Source organism: Rhinoderma darwinii, chromosome 1 (genome assembly GCF_050947455.1).
Source record: "Rhinoderma darwinii isolate aRhiDar2 chromosome 1, aRhiDar2.hap1, whole genome shotgun sequence".
Taxonomy (NCBI): domain Eukaryota; kingdom Metazoa; phylum Chordata; class Amphibia; order Anura; family Rhinodermatidae; genus Rhinoderma; species Rhinoderma darwinii.
Genome location: NC_134687.1, coordinates 40,541,176 through 40,561,650, shown reverse-complemented (window position 1 = coordinate 40,561,650; position 20,475 = coordinate 40,541,176). Strand labels below are relative to the sequence as shown.

Below are 20,475 nucleotides of genomic sequence, written 5' to 3'. Positions count from 1 at the left end.
CAGAACACCAAAAAGAGAATAATGCACCGCCCCCTCAAACCCTGCACTAGGCATACCAGTGTATTAGTTTTGCCTGGAGTGTTCCTTTTAAAGGCTATATACACCTTTTTTTTTTTTATTATTATTATTATTATTATTATTATTAAAAGTGTGTATCAGTGTGTTTGGTGCAACTTTGTAGATACTTTTTTATAAAAAATTAGTTTTACTAATGTTATCCACCTGTTATGAATCACATCTAAGTTATGAACTTAAGCCAAGCAAAAGATGAGCAGCATCAGATGAGTAAATAGGGTGGGTGCACGCATCTTGGGTCACAGTCCAAGGCCCCTTCAATGTAGGAGGAAAAGGAAATTGAGGCCGCACAACCAAATAAGTAAAAAAATATTCCACACGCAACGTTTCAGCTCAGTATAAGCCTTTCCTTTTTCTCCTAAGTTATGAACTTAGATGTGATCGTTATCCGCTCGATCCTGCGTGTCAGAGACACAGAGGACCCGCTTTCACTGAACCCGTCAGTGCCACAGATCTGACGGATACAGGTTTCAGCACTAGATACCACTGCTCTGTATACAAAGCAGCTGAACAAAACATGCTTTTTGTGTCTGACACCCATTTTTGTTGCCAAAACTCAAATTGAATCTAATAGGGAAAAGTAGTATAAAGGAAATAATTGGGTCCCCATCTACAGCACTGACCACGCATCAATTCTCACCTGGAGTAGTCCCAGCAGAGCAGTGTTCTCCCTTTCACCTACCTTCGCAGTAGTTGCAGCAGTGCGCCACTTTCCCTCGAGTAGTCACAGAAGAGCTCCCTCCTCAGTAGTTGCATTAGTGGTGTAGCCATGATTTTAATAAGGATTTAAGGAGGATCGTAAGGTTAGAAGTCCACCAAACAGCAAAATCGTTACTATAACATCTGTGTACTCTACGGTAGTGGCCTTTATTTTTTTCAAAGAAGAAGAAGAAGAATCATTTGGAAAGGTCTAATAATTAACTCTTTATCCCACTATGTTTATGGTTTCAGCCTCTTGCTGACGGAGCATCAAATCCTTCACTGCATGAGAACTATAAGCGGACCCGGTTACCCAATCAGATCTTTGAAGATTCTGCAGAGAGCAGTATGGAATCCTTGAGTCAGGGAGAGAAGGAAGACGGTAGTTCTTCTACAACAATACATTCTAATACAAGTCTGGATAGATTCTACGAGAGAATGTTTCCTCGCGTCAACAGCTTCCCAGAAGTTCTACAATGTAATGGGTAAAGATCATCCATTAAGGCAAATTCACATGAGTCCCGCAATCCGTTTTTGTTTCAGTCGCGCGTGGTACAAAAATGCAAGAGGGAAACTGATGCCAGAACTGATAAGTTTTCTATGGGAACAATTTTGGCCTCTGATGCATCAATTGTGATGCCAGATGTTTTTCTGCACCGGACAGGGAAACGTTGCATGCGGTGTCTTTTATATCCGGCTTTGGAAGCTGGACGGGTGGACAAAGTGCACAACTTTTTCATCAGTTGTGTCCTGCTAAGGCTTAAAACAACTGGCCGGACATGGATAGTATTAGATACATTGGCTCAGCAGACAGTATCACACATGATAGGCTTAGATATAGGGTCTAGCTCGCTGACATTGTGGCTGCTGCGCTGGACCCAGGAAAGGTAACATAATAATTGCTTTGCTTTTTTATGTGTTATTTTTTTGGTGTGTTTGTGTTTTTTTACAGGTTCGGTTGTTGGGCTACGTCGGATTCGAGCACTACTTCGATGATGGCGTTTTTTTAAATTCTCAATAAAATGGTTAACGAGGGTTGTGTGTGGGATTTTTTTAAATATATTAATAAAATACTTTTTCTATGTCCTTATATTTTTTAAAACTTTATTACTACTGCCTTAGTAATGGTCGCTGGTTGACAGCGTCCATTACTAAGACGGGGCTTAATGTTAGCTGGTGAAAAGACTAGCACTGACCCCAATTATTTCCCCGGTACCCACCGGCTGGTATTATTATGCTGGGAAAGGCCAGAAACATTGGCCCTTCCCACCCTGGTAATGCTAGCCTGCTGCTGCTGCTGTGTTTTATCTGGCAGGTTATAAAAAATAGGGGGACCCCACATCGTTTTTTCCAATTATCATTATTTTTTAAATGATGTGGGTTCCCCCCCATTTTTCATAACCAGCCAGATACAACATAGCAGCAGCAGCCCAGCATTACAAGGGTGGGAAGGCCACTGTTTTTGGGTTTTCCCAGCCTAATAATACTGGCCTGCAGCTGCTCCAGTACCCGACCATCACTACAGATGGCCGTGTACTGGATCGCACCCGGCTCTTCCCGGTATCCCTGGTTGTGGTGGGTACCGGGGTAATAATGGGCGTTAGTGTTAGCCTCTGCAGCGGCCAAACACTAAGCCCCACCTTAGTAATGGACGTGGTCAATCAGCCAACGGCCATTACTAAAGTGGTAGTAATAAAGTTTAAAAAAAAATACAGACATAGAAAAAATATTTTATATATGTACACAACCCTCGTTAACCATTTTATTGAAAATAAAAAAAAACTTAATCGAAGTAGTCATCGAATCCAAGTCCAACAAACTAATCTGTGAAAAAAGCACAAACACGAAACAAAACCCAAATAGTAACACATGTGGTAAGCGTAGATACAGGGCCCATGTATGATACTGTCTGCTGGGCCCTGTATCTAAGCCTACCACATGGTAGGCTTAGATACAGGACCCCAGCAGGCAGTAGTGTTCTACATGCCCTCGTCTTCGGCTCCGGGTGCAGCGGAGGTCCTGACGCCATCCAGCGTCGCAACATTGTGTGCGGCGCACAGATCGTGACCTCCACTGGGCTTGGGAATGAGGAGGGTAAGTATGCTGTATGTCACTATAGTGGCAGCGGCCCATGTAGATTATTACATAGGCTCCAATTCCTCTGGTGACTGCTGCGATCACTATAGCTACGCTACTGGTAGGAGAGTGTCCTGCTTTGTCTCCTAGGATCCTGTCTCCAGTACGGCAGCCAGCACTGTATGATCACATTATTTTCTACAGCACTTGCTTCACTCTGTACTAGAGACAGAAGCCTAGGAGACAGAGCAGAACACTCTCCTTCAGTTATAAACAGCCCAGAACACGTACCGCTACCCTTCCATGCTGCTATTTAGAAGCAGAATCCGTGAAACAAATTATATAGAAAAACAATTGCTTTGCAAATATTCTGCACTATGACAATTTCTCCATATAATTCGAAGTACACGTTAAAGTCCTTATGGGATGTTAAACAATTGGGCAACCTAATTTAGTGGCCCCTTGATCGGGGCATTTTCCTCATCAGATCATGCTCACCAAACTGGGATATTGATCATTACTTTCCTGGCAGTATTCTGCAGTCCCCTAGATCAATTAGCCATATTTCAATATAGCTTTCAACTCTAGTTAATTGGTGGGTGTCTCCATTTAAAAGCGAAACATTAATTTGCTTTAAAAATGGGTCCACAGGGACACAAACTCCTTAAAGTGACATCACCAGAAAGTAACATATGTTTCAAATAATGTTGTTTTTTTCTTTTCGGCAGTGTTTTTATTTTGTAAGGTCTGCCCATGTCAAAATAAATAATAAAATATTGCAGTTTTCACATGTGCGGACATTTAGTCGCCAAAAAGACGCTGCAGAGAGGTCCAAAAAAAGCATCTAGTTTTACAGCATACAGTGAAATTAAATATGAACACTTCAAACACTTCACTATCAAAAGTATGTGGAGGTTTAAAGGGGTTGTCCAATCCCTTAAAATTGATGGCCTATGCTCAGTATAAGCCATCAATATCTGATTGGTCGGGGGTCAGACTACTGGGACTCCCGCCGATCAGCTGTTTTTAAAGGGCCGCAGCACTCGTTAGAGCCCTGCTTCCCCTTCATTTCGGTCACTGCTCACACTGTGAATTGCTGACACACTTGCAGCGGCGGTTTACAGTGTTACAACCTTCTCCCATTGAAGTGAATGGGAGAAGAAGGCTGTAATACTGTGAACCGCCACTACAAATGTGTCGGCGATTCACAGTGTGAGCAGTAAGGGAAATGAAGGGGAAAATAACACCATAGCTATCCTATAATTTGTCCATGTAAAGACCAATAAGAGTAGAGGAGACTTTAAGGGTTCCAAAGTAATGGATGTAGATCCCAGAATGTGCTGATGTTTCAGGTATTAATAAGTGTTTTGGTTTTCCCACAAATGACATTTATCGCCTATCCACAAGATAGGCAATAAATGTATCCCCAACACTGGAACCCCCACTTATCACTAGGATAAGGGTCCCGAGTCCCCCTGTACTTCCTCACCAATTGACTGCGTTGTGGACGGCTCTGAAGAGCGGCAGCGTTCATGCTTAACCGTCATTCTAATGATTGGTCGGGGTCCAAGCGGTGGAGCCCTCAGCAATTATGCATTTGTGAGAAATCCCCTTTATACAGTTTGACCTTTTTTTGAAGACAAATTATTCATTAATATGGTAAGGCAAATGACTCGAATGATTAAATGGATTTATTGCTGGTTTTCGGATGATGGATGCTGTATGAGCTATATCCGGCTTACACTACCTGCTTGCAGTTGTTTAAACATCTTGTGATTTCATTCCAACAACATACAGTATTTTAATATTTTAGAAAGGTTAATAGAAAAAGTGTACTACACCACATTGAGTGCCCTGGCTTGAGCCAAGACAGCAGAAGTATTCACCTGCCAACTTTACATTATTGCTGCACTGGATGCATTGGGATTTAGCCACAAGCTGTAGTATTAGACAGGTAATCTGAGGGGGATGAGGCTTCATTAAGGGGGCAGAATTTAACATGCCGGATTGCTTACTGCAGACTGCAGTGGAGGAGGGCTCCTGCTGCAGCCAGTTGCCTTACAGCCAGAGGCAGATCTTATCTAAGCCTTGTATTGAAGGGGGGGAGGGGGTGGAAGTGGCTTATCTCCTCAAATATAATACATATAGAAGAGTTCTTTATATATTTCTGACAGTGTTGATTATAATATAAAATAGGATAGAATGCATTGATAGGAGGAGATTAAAGGGGTATTCTCATCTCGATCATTTATGGCATATCCACAGGCTATGACATAAATCTTTGATAGATGCGGGTCACACCTCTGGGACCCACACCTGTTTCTAGAATGGGGCCCCTTAAACCCTGTCCTACCTTGTCCCGCTGTTGCAGTGGGACAAGGTGGAGTTTAAAGAGGTATTCTAGCCATAGCAAGTGATGGCATATCACTAGGATACACGGTCACTTGCTTATTACTAAGAATATGGGTTCATAGACCCCCACCAATCACAATCACGAGGGGACCCCCTTCAAGACTGTGCAATTTAATTCAAGTGAATGGGATTGAGTTGCAGTACTTGTAGAGTTCTTGGTCGGCCCTGTGTCGCTGTGCAGGGAAAAAGTCAAAAGGAGCCATAGTGCACAATAGTGACGCAGCACCTTCATTCTGGTACTCGTGAGGTTCCCAGGGGTCGGAGCCCAATGATCAGCAAGTGAAGGTATATCCTATTACAGCTGGAATACCCCTTTGAATAATATTTTATATATGCCCTAAATGTGTTTATTTGCGTTTCCCTTTCAGTTGTGATGTTAAACTGTGTCTATACAGTCTGTGTCTGCAAGGCTTACCTGTTCTGGATACTGAACTAAGACAAGAGCAATACACGGTGAGTGCAACAGAAAACGGGTGTCACTTATATAGTATCTGCAATAGCTTATGAGGAGATTCTCAAGTGTGGTAAAATATATGTACTCGTCACCCAACGGTGGAGTGAACTTACCTCTGGGTCCCATACCTATCGGGGGTTCGGCGATCCCCGTCCACTGAATCAAAGTAGCCATCAATCGGCTATTTCTGTAACGCCAATAGAATTCAATAGAGGGAGGCAAACAAGCATGGCCACCTCTCTGTTGATTTTTAATAGGAAAACGCAGTCAATGACGAATGCATCGCATCGGCAAATGGGGATTGCAGGACCCCTGTTCTCCCAATAGGTGCCTGTGGATATGCCACCAATGCCTAGAATCAGATTACCCCTTTAATAAAACTATTTCTATTATGTTAAAGAAAAAAAATCTTTAAAAAATGCCCAAAAAAAGCATACAGGTCACATTGACATCCATATTATACTATAGAGCTGATGAAGGGTCACGTCGCCATGACTACGGAGAACGGGGTATGTATTCCTGAATAGAAAACAAGACCAGAAGCACAAAAATAATTGGCGAAGATTTAATAATGTGTCACAGCTTTAGAATTGTATTCCGGATTCATCAAATAAAAGTTCATCATTGTATTATGAAAAGTTATACAGTTTTTATTTTAATATCATTTCTATATCCATTACGTATGGTTTTCAAGATCTCTGCTTGCTGTCATTCAATAAGAACTGTCATTGTTCACTTTCATGGACTAAAAATCTGTTCTGATCATGTGATGATCACACTGTGCTTGTTGCATTACAGTTATCTCAGAGATTATGAGAACTTTTCAGATTTTACATGGTGGCACTGTAAATCCAGCAGAAATCTTAATAGACAAAGCTGCAGTGTAAAGCATTGGGGATGGACAAAGCAGCGGCCTGAGCCTCTAATAAGAAAAGAGATTGATTGCTAACTTTGATTAGACTATGCAGCTAACTCTATTTTAAGGCCCCATTCACATCATGTGAATCTACAACTCTATTCCAAACAAAAATGATATACTGATGTATACCAGCCAAATGGATGCCAAAAGGACACTCTTTTGGCCTCCGCTGGGCTAATGGAGCCCTATCGACACAAATTAAGTGTAAGACGGGAGCTTTCCTGGAGTACGCGCTAAATGTAGGGTTTTACACATAGTGACATATATCATTTTGGAAGACCACAACTGGACATTCCCTTCAAGGTTCTTATAATGCGTTCTCAGCACGGACATGTTCTGGTGCGATTGATCTATATGGGACATGTTTATCTTAATAAACGTTTGGCTGTGACTGTTTCTCTCATTTGATGTTGCAATTGGGGATAAAACATTTTCTGCAGACTATAGGTCACAACATATGTCTCTATTAGTTGGGAATAAATTGCTCTGCTGCAACCCCTGAGCCCTGTAGTCACTAGAACATTGATTTTCCTCTTTATAATTTTGTGCTCTAGATGTTTGCCCAGCTTCTCCGTATAAACCTGACCGGCTTACTGCTGGAGAAGAAGATTGATAGAGACCTGTACACACACATCGTTTCATCACAGGAGGCGGTAAGATGTCACATTGCTCTGATTTTATGTGGAATTAGCTTTGTTGGGCGTAGTAGTCCAATACTTCGCTGCTTGCAATCCCTATAGTTTTTTACGTTTGACCAGTGGACTTGCTGGCACACATGCCTGAGTCTTTTGACCAGTGCCTCAGGTCTCCTGACATCAGTGATCACCGCATTCAATAGTATCTGTGTCTTCTCCCTCTGGCAGTGCCCCATGGTGCCACAAGTATCTTCAGAGTTTATCACCATTCAGTGAGGTTTGAGTTCCCTATTGCATTGATTATTAATTTCAGACTTGCCTAAGGTGTCCTCTGTTTTAAAATGGGCAGTGATACAACAATTAATCGCACCAATTCTGTGAGTGCCTTGAAAACCAATGGTAAAAGGAAAATCTGAGTTGCCTTCTCAGTGAAGTCTTTTATTAGTATCAATTACTCCCGTTTTTTTTTTGTTTTTTGTTTTTTTAAATCGTTCAAAAATTCTGATTAATACACCTATAGCGTTAAATGATAAAAATGTGCCAGCAGCCAACACTAGGGGGAGCTTCTGAGCTTACTGAAAACAAATGTATGCAGCTTTCATTGAATATAATTTAAAAAAATCTGACTCTGATAAAAACTCCTCCTTCAATCATTTAAAGAGGATGCCCAGGATTAGGATCTTGGGATTTATTTTTACGCCGTGTGGTATAAATGACATGCTCGCTTTATTCTACGGGTCGTTCGAATTTGTCAAATGTGTAGAATTTTTTTTTTACTACTTTCTCACAAAAACAGCATTTTTTATTGAAAAACAAATAGTTTTTGGCCGCATTCCAAAAGCCATAACTTTTGTTGTTTTTTTAGTCACTTTTTCCATGAATGTAGATGCACGAAGGCTTTTTTTTTTTTTTTTTTAGTTTTTTACTTTGCATGATGAGTTCTGGATTTCACTGGCACCATCTGTACTAATTTATTAATAGTATGGACTGAGTGTTATTGGACTTGTCATTGGGTATTTACAATCCGTTTAATTCTTTTTATTTCAGGAGCTCGAGGAGCTTGAACAGAAATATCGGTCAAGGCTGATGTCAAACAAGTTCTCCCATGGAAAGATTTCAGAATCTCAAACTATGGAGAACATTGAGAGGAGGGAGAGGGAATATTCTGACCTCCTCGTACAAAATGTATGTTCAGAATGTGTAATGTAATATTTCCTGCACTTCATATACAGTAATCTGTCAGTTTTATGGGATTGATGATAATTTATGAGTCTACTGTACAGCAGTGGTCCCCAACCTGTGTCTAGCCAGCTGGTGTAAAACTACAACAGTTATACACCAGCTGGAGAACCACTGGTTGGGGGCCATCACTGTACAGTCTGAATCACAAGGTGGAGACTTTGCAGTATGAGGAAGACTTCGATTTTTTATTTTTTTTTAATTTGTGCGAGATTTGGTGGTCTCCACAATGCATTATGTCCCTTGAAAACTGCATTCAAGATAAAAATGCTTTTCTGATGTGACTTACATTTTAAGAATATCATATGTATTATGATTTCTTTAAAGGCTATGTACACCTTTTTTGAGGGATTTTTAAAAAAATTGTTATAATAATAATAAATAGATTAGTCCGTGTGCTTAGTGTAACTTTGTAATTAGTCTTTATTAAAAAAAAAATTTTTACTTTTGGAGATACAGCTGTTCTGTATTCTCTATGCAGAGCAGCTGTATTGCTTGTTTTACACTGAATCCGTCAGTCCCGTGGATCTGACGGGTTCAGTGTCGGCAGGTCCTGCGTGTCTGTGACACGCAGGATCCACCTCTAAAAGATGAGATCTAAGTTCATAACTTAGATGTAATCGATTACAGGTGGATCCTGCATGGACCCGCTGACACTGAACCCGTCAGGTCTGCGGAAATGACGGATTCAGTGAATAGAGAACGATACAGCTGCTCTGTGTAGAGAATACAGAACAGCTGTATCTCCAAAAGTAAAACTATTTTAATAAAGACTAATTACAAAGTTACACTAAACACACTGACTAATCTATTTATAAAAAAAATAATGCCCTCAAATGTGTCCATAGCCTTTAAGACCCTTTCATGTTATCACCAATTGTCCGATGTGCCTAATAGTAGCATACTGTGCGTTGTTTCCTTACAGTTAGAAGGATTCTGGAAGCAGATTGAGAACGTCAATCAGCTACTTCACGAGAAAGCAAAATGTTCCTACGATGAAGCTGAAAAGATAATGATGAACATGATTTCAAAAATGATCCTTGTTGAAAGCATCCTCTGTGATTCCCAGGAGGAAATGGCAATGGTAATTTATATGCCACTTGCTGTACTTAGTTGTATCTATGTGAGATTGTATAGTTATAGTGAGTGATGAATGTACAATGTTTAGTTTGTGCTTTTGTTTGACATTTTCGGCTTGGACATGTTGTTATAGTCACATACATTATCCAGGTCAGTGGCAGAGCTATGGGGGTTGCAGCAGTCGTGATCTAGCCCTGAAGCCTATGGAGTCCACCGGCCGCCTAACACCATTACCTCTAAGCTGTGTACCCCTTTAACTATTCTAGACCACCATCGTTTTTAACATTAAACTTACATACCCTAGACCTAGACTTAGACGTATTACCATCTACCATTCACCAACATAGACCACCAAGGAGGTAAAAGCTTTTGGTGGTGGACAGGGGTCAGCATGGGCACTTTGACCCGTCTGAGGCTACATAGCCCCAGATGTAACAAGCTGTGATGCTCTGCGTGTTCTGGGAACTTTCTATCATAGCTAGCAGTAACTTTTTCAGCAATTTGTGCTACTGTAGTTTTTCTGTAGGATAGGATCAGATGGGCTAGCCTCCACTCCCCAATGCGCATAAATAAGCTTTAGGCAGCCATGACCCTGTTACCAGTTGCCCTTCCTCGGACTACTTTTGGTAGATAATAACGGCTGACTACTGGGAACACCCCACAAGACTGGCTGTTTTGGAGATGCTCTGACCCAGTCATCACAACTGGCCCATGTCAAAGTCACTCAGATCCCTACAAGTGACCATTTTTCCTGCTTCCAACACATCAACTCCAAGAACTGACTTATCACTTGCTGCCTAATATATCCCACCCCTTGACAGGCTCCATTGTAACGAGATTATCAATGTTATTCACTTCACCTGTCAGAGGTCTTAATGTTATGGCTGAACGTTGTACATGGCTTACTCTCTAAAGGCCTATATACACTGGCCAATGATTGGGCGAACGAGAGTTCGTATGAACACCAGTTTCCGACCATTGCCCTGTGTAAACAGAGCAGAGGTCATCCTATGAACAAGCAAGATTTCATCTTCTATACTGCCCCGAAATCACTGTTGTCAGCAGCAAATCTCCCTATGTGCTGCTAACATTGTGTAGACTTTATGGGGACCGAATGATCGTATTAATACACTTTACAATGTCTCGTATAAAAGGCCTAGAAACGGGTGCCGATCCACCTGTAATTATTGGCGCTTGTTATGGGCACATATCTGCCCATGTAAACCCACCTTAAGTCAATTTCTCACGCTGGGAGCCTTTGTCAGGATTTTGGTCACCCATTCAAGTGAACAGGTCTAAGTGTGGTTAATCTGCAGTACCAGACATAGCCCCGCTTGTATGAACGTCCAGGTACTACAGTGAAGCGCCCCTGTGTTCGTTCATCGTAAGACTTCTGGCCGCTGCCTCTTCATTCTACTGATCGGTGGGGCCCCACAGATGGGACTCCCACCAATCATATAATAATGGCCTATCCTTTTCATCATGATCTTTATTAGTCCCAAACATTGACAAATCCAATAACTACAACACAGAACGCATTACATTGTTGTATTTATTCCTGAAAGGAAATCCAAGAAAAAATGATCCGCTGGGAACACATGGCGAAGGTAGTTGAAGCCCTGAAATATCAGATACAGGAGGAAAGTGAATGCCGACTTAATGCAGTTTCCAAAACACTGGAGCAGTTAACTATAAAGAAGAAACTGACTGTGAAACAGAAGGAGCGCCACCTTACAGAACTCTTCAAAGATTTTTGGGGGGAGGTGTCACGATATAACAAAGGTGAGTGGTAATTTAGTTCTTTTTTAATTATTCATCGGAGATCCATCTGTGATGCAAACTCAACTTGTCATTAATACTATCAGTAATTACTCTCTCACCAGTTTTTGCTTATTAGATATTCTTCTATCTTCATCCAACCCCAGGGAGTGCCCACCCGGCCCTTAACAGCCTCAGGCAGTGCCCACACAGTCATCATACAAATGCATGTGATTTACATTACTTTGTGCTAGTATTATTTACAGAATATTTGACTTAATGCCACCGTTTTAGGATTTTTAGGTTTTATATGTTATCACTTCTATAAATAGGTATTCTTATATAATCTTGACCTGTGCATGACCGTTTATATAATCTACGTGTATCCTCATCTGTGGATATATCTGCCTTGGTTTGTAAACAAGTCCGGTCGCCAGACTAAGCGCTCGAGGAGCATTCAGTGCAGTGACTTTAATTTAACCGAGATCACTGTCTGTTTATGTATAATGTGCAGTCAGAGAGAAAAATAACCCTTCCTGTTCTAGATGACAATATCATGTAATATGTATATAATCTAAATACACAATTGCTATTTTATCTGTAGTGAAAATTGATAAGTCATGGTCATGCCTCCTAACTAATTATATGAAGTTTGTAATCGGTGCTAATACTAACCATTACTAAAACCTAATGGGATTATAAATTATTGTCCACCACCATCACGAGGCCCTTATAGTTATTCTGGCACTTTGGGTTTCTAGAGGTAATAACTACCATGGAATGACACTACCACTTTTTTCCCTTTTGGCTCCGTTCTATTGGAATGTTGGGTCATCCATTAGTTCTAATAAAATTCCTAAAATGTATGACTTGTCATCAGTGATTTTAGTAGATTGGTCACACTTCGAAAAATCCCCAATGCAGCGTAGGGTGCACTGTCTGACTTCACGTTCCTTGGGTGCACCAGAGAAAATCATTCAGAGGGTCCACCCTCCATCTATATAGAACATGTACACGTCCACTTATAATCTAATTGTAGTCTTTGTTATCACTGTGCACACAGGACGTATCATCAGTAAGGTCTAATAGGTTATTTGTGAAACATCCCATAAGAAATAGACCCTAGTGGCAAGTGATAGGCTCCTACGTCACCTCCAAAAGGCGGTTGTCTTCTGCTGGACCTTTGGCGCCCATTTTTGGGCCACAGCCTGGGCCCGCTGGAGGATTCTTTGGTACTCTGGTGGGCCAGTCAGACCATGGTGGGGCAGATTAAAGTCAAGCTACCAGTGCAAGATATTGTTATTCCTAATTTATAACTTTCCATGTAGCGTGTCTTCGGTTCTAGACTATAAGGAGTCCTGAGTGGGGGATTTACCTCTGTTGCCTCTATATGCAGTAATATAGCTTATGGAAAGGGGGCGTCAAAAGCAGAATTATGTAGCTCATCTGAGGTTCCACAATGCACTGCTTAATGGTAACCGGAATCCAGTAAAATACAGAATTTAAAGGGTTTGGGTTAGAAAACACAGTGGTTATAAAAAGTGGCCATGTTAATCAAATTAATCAACTTTCTAATGTATTTATATTAAAAAGTCAGTTCCCTTTGTTCAATGGGAGCGCCCCCTTGCTATCTTAGACCGTACTTGGCCTTCCCTCCACGTACAATGTACGGAGCCCCGTGTCATCCAATAGATCTGCTGCTGTATTTTTACAGCACCAGGTCTATTACTATTAGCGGCCATGTGATGATGTATATTGTACGAGTAGGCGGGAGGCATATAAGGGCTGAGTCATGGCTCTTGTAATGTTTACATGCGGCCAATGAGGGGAAGCGCCTATTGAACAAAGGGAGCTTAGTTTTTATTTTTAAAAAAACTTGATTTATTTTAGTAACATGGCCACTTCTGCCCAATGATGACAGCCCCTTTAAGATGGCGTTAAGACATTAGAGGAAAGTCAATTTGTTGTACAGCCGACATCCTAAACATCAAATCGAAGTTTATCATCCATAGGGATTGACCTGTGGCAAACGACATACATTTTTTTTATTTTTTTTTGGGGTGGAGGGGTTGGGGCCAACCATAATTTGTCCCTCGGCCAGCAAGCCCAAGCCAATGATCACTGATTTAAGAAAAAAAAATCCCTCCTGGCAACTCCATCTCCTCTAGATAGATCTGTCCATCTCAGGGATGATCATGGTTGGTCAAAATGATCTCTATAGAGAGACCGCAAGAAGGAATTGCTTTAGATTCTGGAAGTCGCAAGGACTTTATCAGCACAAATTAGTAGTGATCAGAAGAATAAGATGAAATGTTAGAGATGAGGATGAGGGTTCCTAACTTTATTTTTATTTTTTAAACTTTTTCTGCCAAATATCCCCTTTAGTTACAGTTGAAAAATGTCTTGTAATTTGTTTATAATCTTCCTTGAGCTAAGTGGAATTGCTAATTTAAACATGCATAGCTGACTAAGCATGAAGGAGACCGCCCTTGGTTCTATAGCAGTCTAGGCAGCACCGAGTCCCATATCATAACTAATTAAAGTATTTAAATTGGATGGGAACGTTGTCAGTAAGAGACATAACAAACATTACGTGAATCTGGTGCTTAAGAAATATCCAAATGTATTTGCTCAAAGCAATGGAAGAGCTTGTAATTAAGAAACTGTGAGCAATGCCAGCCAATGTGCCCCTTGATGTGTTTACTGAATATCATTTCTATCAGGTATTGTCCAGTGTTATAGGTACAGATCATGTCAAAAGATCATTTTGTAAGTTCATGGAAATGTAGAAATTTTCAATGGACAAAAATAAAAATGCTACACAAAATACACAACTTCTTTTATTTTAGTAACATACGTGGCTTATATGAGGAACCATTCTACATCTTGATCATGACATCCCCCATGTTGCCAGAGCTATTATTACAATGTGTTTATGATGAAAATTATATTTTTATAGAAAAAGAATGGCACATCTCCAGGTTCCCACCGTTACTGCCATTGCTGGAAAATAGTATGTTTTTTTATGTGCTTGCTTTAAGAGCTTGTCCAAAATTTGAAAAAGAATTCTACTTTTACCCCGAAATTTTGCATTGGCTGTGTCTGACTGTCGCTTTAGCTAATTCAATTGAATGAGGATGAAATTAAATATGGATGAGATTGAATTGAGATGTACAAGATTGGAGCTGTTTTTTTTTGGGGGGGTGAAAAAGCAGACTTTTTTTTTTTGACTTTTTTTCGTTGACAACCTCTTATAAAAACTATAGACACACACTTGATATGGTAAACCCCAGAAATTTATAAAAGAGTAGAAAATGGGAGCAAAAGTAGTCTGTCAAGTTTTTTTCACTTTATTGAATTTGCCCCTAAACAATATTTCAATATTTATTTGTGTTTAAGTATTGCTACAAAAATTGACCCCAACTCCTCTGGCAGTTGTAGATGTAAATGTAATATACTGCAGACAGAAATTGTGTATATATCCTGTGTTTTTGGAACTTTTTTGCCTTTTGAAAGTGAATATGTTCCCTCTCCGTGCCCGCTAAGTGTAGTGAACTCTTCCTTGTGTGATACTATGTTGTGCTCAGCAATGTGAGCCGGTCGGATGTCTCCCCACTTCAACTCTTCCCCTTTCACAAGATGCACTCTAGTAGACAGAGGAAAACTGCAGCTGCATCTCCCTCCTTCCCTTTCCTCCCTGTCTCTGCAGGCAGGGAAAGCAGTGTAATATATAATGAGTAAGTGTGATATATGATTCATAAGAAACAAAGAATATTACCTATAATATTGTGCTAAAGATAGGCGTAATTCTACTAAGGGATTGTTGGAGAGTGTCCACTGCGGCTCCTTTTTTTGAGATCACCCAGACCTCTATCATATGAAGACACGTAAGGCTTAAATGTAAGGTTCATCTTCGCAATATTTTTTTTTTCTATTATTCCAATACATCTAAAATGAAAAAAGTTGCAGCTTTGCAAAAAGAATTAAAAATCTCTTATGGTTTTGTGTCTACATCTTCTATGCAGACCGATATGTCTCTATGGTAATAGACTACAAACAAACTATGTGTAGTCTGATCCTGCAGTCATACCTCCTGTCATCCGTCCCCTAATTCTTAACCTACCAAATATATACTAGCAAGAAGTAGGGAACAGATGAAAGAAATTATAACTGCAGGATCAGACTAGACCTTGTTTGTTTCAGAACAAAAACAAAGGGGAGGGGGGGGTTGTTCTGATTCAACTATTTGATTTAGGAATTACTGGTACCTTGAATGTAATAGCCATTGGACTCTGAATAAAAATATTTTCAGTTCTACTTGGTTATGATATTACTTGTGGCCTTTTGGTGTATTTTTGATTTTTCTAATCATTATATGCGCCACCGGTGATGCACGCGCAGTGGGTAAAGCCTTCGCCGCCTCCGGGTTGATGTTTGCATCGCACCATGGCAGCGGCGTACGTGACCCCATTAACACGCGCTCGCGCACCCCGTGCTCATGTTGTGATGCACTCACAACTTCCATTTGGCGGGCGGACATGCCACTGTGTTCGTGCGTCCGATAAATATAGCGGTAAGTGCACCATTACTAGACTATTTAATGTTTAAACATATACACCTGGCCCTCGATACATCCAATTGGTTTGTTTTGTTACTGCAGTATGCAGTAGTATGACGCTACCCCCAGACGAAGGCAAGTACGCCGAAACGTGCTATTGCTCTAGCACTTTATGGGTCAGTATGGTTATATATTTTTCAGATTATTGTTGTCTGTTTGATGAAGATCATTATTGAAGATGTTCTTATATATAATTATTTGTACTTTCTTGTCTGCATTTTCATGATATACCTCATTATCTGATCCATTCACATGCTTTTTTTCACCCTATTTGCATGGGCTTGTGATGTGCGTCCTTCTTTTAGTGTGTCTGTGGACCTTTATATACACTTTGTTTTAGTATTCTCAATCAAGATTATATTTTATATTTGATCCCTTACAATTGCGCATTGCATCTTTATTTGCTTTGGTCATTTAGTCTGGATGCAGGTAAATATATACTGACTTTTTTTGATCAACTCCCCTAACAAAATAATTTTTTTAATACATATTATATATATTTGGTGGGTTATCACTACTATACCTCTCCTTTTGGTTGTAGTGTTTGTTTGTAGTCTTTTACCATGGATACATACAGGTCTGGATAGAGGCTGTATACATAAAACGATCGTAAATTTTTAATTCCAACTATTTGGAAAGTTGCTTCATTTTCTCAGGACAAAACTATAAATATGATGGAGTAGACTGAGTAATGAAACCTGGTGCCCTCCAGTTGAGCCCATATGCCGTGTATCCGTCGTTTTAGGGTCCCGTCTGTGTTGTCTCAAAATGGCCACTGCCCTTCTCAGACTGAGTCTAAGACAGTCCCTCTTCACGGATTGGACAGAACTGCTCACGTGAGCAGCTCTGGCCAATCCGAGAACAGCGGGAGTAACTCAGAGTCGTAGTCTAAGAAGCGCTACAGCACAGAAGGGACCTAAAACGGCAGAGGGGCACAATTGGAGGGCACCAGGTATTATTACTCCATATTCACCATCATATTTAAAATGCTGTCCCGGGACCAGAGGGTCAATTTAAGTACATTTCACTTGTAATTAACAAGGAATCTGCGTGTCTACGACGGTTTGGTGTTCCACACTTGATTCGACTAAGTTGAGCCTTAAAATTAGATTCAGTCCTCCTCCTATACAACAGCTTTATCATTATAACTCCGGCAGATGTCGCCAGATTTCCTACAAACCTTTTTTTAATTTTCTACTTCTGCATTTTGCTCCAGCCACTATGTTGACTTTTTTTACTTAGTGATCGTCTAGTACTGTATATTTATCCTGGTAATAAAAAGTCAGACTATCAACATATATTCATCTAGCGACAAGACTAATTTGGCTTTTTTTTCCGGCTGAAAGCATCTAACTTGCTGATATAACCTATGACAGCTTAACTTGGTGTGTTGACATCTCTGTGATGAGTAGACGCGCAGCTTACTGCACCGCTACCTCTCTCCCGGCATCACAACATTAAGGCATTGTCACATCACCCACTTTTATCATGGATAGTTCCAGTCAATTCGTTCTTCCCTCCTCATGGCATATGGAGCCAGCAGTTGTGACCGCGTGAATGAGACTGAAAATATACTTTTCTTACAAACAGATAGGAGAGAAAACAATCAACAATGCTCAAATATTTTCCAATTTGTTCCGCTTCTTCTTCTAGAAAAATGAAGGTTTATATATAACCTCTAGTGATGCGTACAGAGGAGTATGATACCAGGCGTCTTACAGCAATTCTATATCTGTGGGGTATGAAAAGTTGTCGCCTGCAGTTTCATTGAGATTTTGTTAAGGTTCACTGCGTTAATCCGATAGCTATCTCCTCGGGGAATCGCAGAATCTATATTTCATTCCTGAGATGTGCAGCCTAGTACAGCGCTTGACTGTGAATAGTAGTGCCTAGAAATGGGAATATCAAGGGATAAAGAGATTAGGGCAACATCGACGATACATTTATTATAGGTCATGTAAAATCACACCGAGCACGCTCGTCACCGCACAGAGATGGTCAACACAGAAATGAATGCGTCAATTTTAAAGGAGCAAAAACTAAGAACTGAGACTCGAAAGAAGCAAAACTTATACAAGGCATAAATGCCACTTGTTTTTATTGCCCAAATTAATGGTATTTCCTTTTTTGTTGACTACAGTATGGGTCAGTTCACACGTGACATAAATATTGCGATTTTTCCGCAACCGGTTTCAATGTGGAAAATCCGCAGCATAATAGAGTAGCAGCAGAGTGGATGAGATTTGACCTGCAGTGCGTTTCTTTTAGTCCGCAGCACGTCAATTGTATTTGCATAAACGCTGCTTATTTGATGCGGGTTTTACCCATTGAATACAATGGGGATGTAAAACCTGCAAGAAATAGCAGATGTTGCGTTTTTTTGCGGCCAAAAAGCAGCAATGCCGCCGTAAAAAATGCTCTCCGGAAAAAAATAAATCGTATACTTACCCAGAATCTTGTGTTTCTTCGTCCAGGCCGGCCTCCTGGGATAACGTTTCATCCCATGTGACCGCTGCAACCAATCACAGGCTGCAGCGGTCACATGGGACGAAACGTCATCCCAGGAGGCCGGGCTGCAGGATGGCGGAGGGAGGCGTCGCCATGGTTACATAAGTTTGAATCTTCTTTTTCTTTTTTTTTACCTAAGATGCAGTTTTCCGCAGCGGACATATCGGTCAAAAAACTGCACCACAATTTGGTGCGTCTTTTCGTCCGGAATTTCTTGCAGCGCACAGGGTGGATACGCTGTGTGCTTTTACAAAGTGTATCCGCCCTGTGTGAACATAAGCTAATTGTTCTAAAACTTTGCACATTGCATCCATGTATGCATAAATGAAATGGATTGTAAGAAAATAGAAAAACATGCCCGCTTTCTTCATGAAACTTCACCACTCTTGTTCATGGATATGTTTTCCTGACCTGTCTATTTTAGTAAATACTCGTATTCCCTATTAAATAACAATTATGGAGCGTCTTTTTTTTCTTTAGAACTCTTAGTTCCTCTTTTATTCCTCCTGGAAATGTATAAATAAATTGACAACTGGGTGTTACCATTTCCTTGTCAAATGGGCGTGTCTCTACAGTCTGGCACTGTCAGCACTGATTGGGCAGTGTCAAACGGTGTATGGACACCCCCCCCCCCCTGAATGGTAACTCTCAGTTGTTCATTTATTTACACATGTCTATGAAGAATAATAAAGGAATGGCACAACGCAGGGTTCTACGAAAAAATGCTCCAGAATTGTTACTTTATAAGGAATGTTTATTAACTTCCTATGAAATTGACCCTCGTGTGTGTCTGATATAGCGAAATGAGATTGAGGGCCTGATCAAGGACTGATATAAGGCTGGGTTCACACGTGGCGGAATTTCACTTAAATTCCGCTGCGGACACTCCGCAGCGTTAATCCGCAGCGGAGCCGTTTCTCCATTGCCTTCCACTTCTATTTAGAAGTGTTCGTTTAGACGAGGCGTAAAATTCCGCTGCGGAGCATAGGCTGCGGAGCGGAATTTGGAAATGGAGATTCTAAATTCCGCAATGAAGTCCGCAGCTGTCATGCACATGTTATGTGTGCTGCGGATGCGTCTTGCTTTTTTGCCATGACATTTCTTCATTCTGGCTGGACCCATGTATTTCTAGGTCTACAGCCAGACTGAGGAAGTCAATGGGGCTCCCGTAATTACGGGAGCGTTGCTAGGAGACGTCAGTAAATAGTCACTGTCCAGGGTGCTGAAAGAGTTAAGCGATCGGCAGTAACTGTTTCTGCACCCTGGACAGTGACTACGATCTCAATATACAGCAACCTGTAAAAAAAATTGAATTTCATACTTACCGAGAACTCCCTGCTTCTGTCTCCAGTCTGGCCTCCCAGGATGACGTTTCAGTGTAAGTGACGGCTGCAGCCAATCACAGGCCAATAACAGGCTGCAGCGGTCACATGGACTGCCGCGTCATCCAGGGAGGTCGGGCTGGATGCCAAAGGAGGGACGCGTCACCAAGACAACGGCCGGTAAGTATGAATTTCTTTGACTTTCACAAGGGAAAGTGCTGTCCCTTCTCTCTATCCTGCACTGATAAGGGAGAAGGGAAGTACTTTTACCGCAGTCCGCAGCAGCTAGTCCGCATCAATTTACTGCACATTTTGTGCAGATCCGCAGCAGAATCTGCAACGCAGATTCTGTGCAGCATTGATGAGGACAGTTGCGGAGGAAATCCGCCACGTGTGGCCATGCCCTAAATGGTGACAATCTCTGCACAGCGCTGGAGACCATGGATTCACACGCCATAACATAATGATGCCTGTGTGTAACCCGTGGCGGAAGCTCATGTTCTAGTTAAAAATATTATTTCATTTGTATCATGGAGAAGTCAATTTTGCTACTGAAACAGAGATTGCTGAATTCTGAAAGGCCCGTGAAGCAGAAATGAATGTCTTTGTAAAAACTGCCTCCCCAGTAACACCACATTAATAAATGGGGGGACGATAATGTGCTGGGGGGGGTTGTTTGA

General features: G+C 41.1%; 1 protein-coding gene across 1 annotated transcript in view; it reads left to right on the top strand.

The window, feature by feature from the left end:
- The window catches only part of EVC (EvC ciliary complex subunit 1), a 115,607-nt gene that overhangs the window by 22,269 nt on the left and 72,863 nt on the right, over positions 1 to 20,475 (top strand). The window contains exons 4-9 of the mRNA XM_075857996.1: positions 1,027 to 1,259; positions 5,631 to 5,715; positions 7,190 to 7,288; positions 8,318 to 8,455; positions 9,435 to 9,593; positions 11,155 to 11,371. Coding sequence (XP_075714111.1) covers positions 1,027 to 1,259; positions 5,631 to 5,715; positions 7,190 to 7,288; positions 8,318 to 8,455; positions 9,435 to 9,593; positions 11,155 to 11,371 — 931 coding nt within the window. The remainder of the gene's footprint in view (positions 1 to 1,026; positions 1,260 to 5,630; positions 5,716 to 7,189; positions 7,289 to 8,317; positions 8,456 to 9,434; positions 9,594 to 11,154; positions 11,372 to 20,475) is intronic.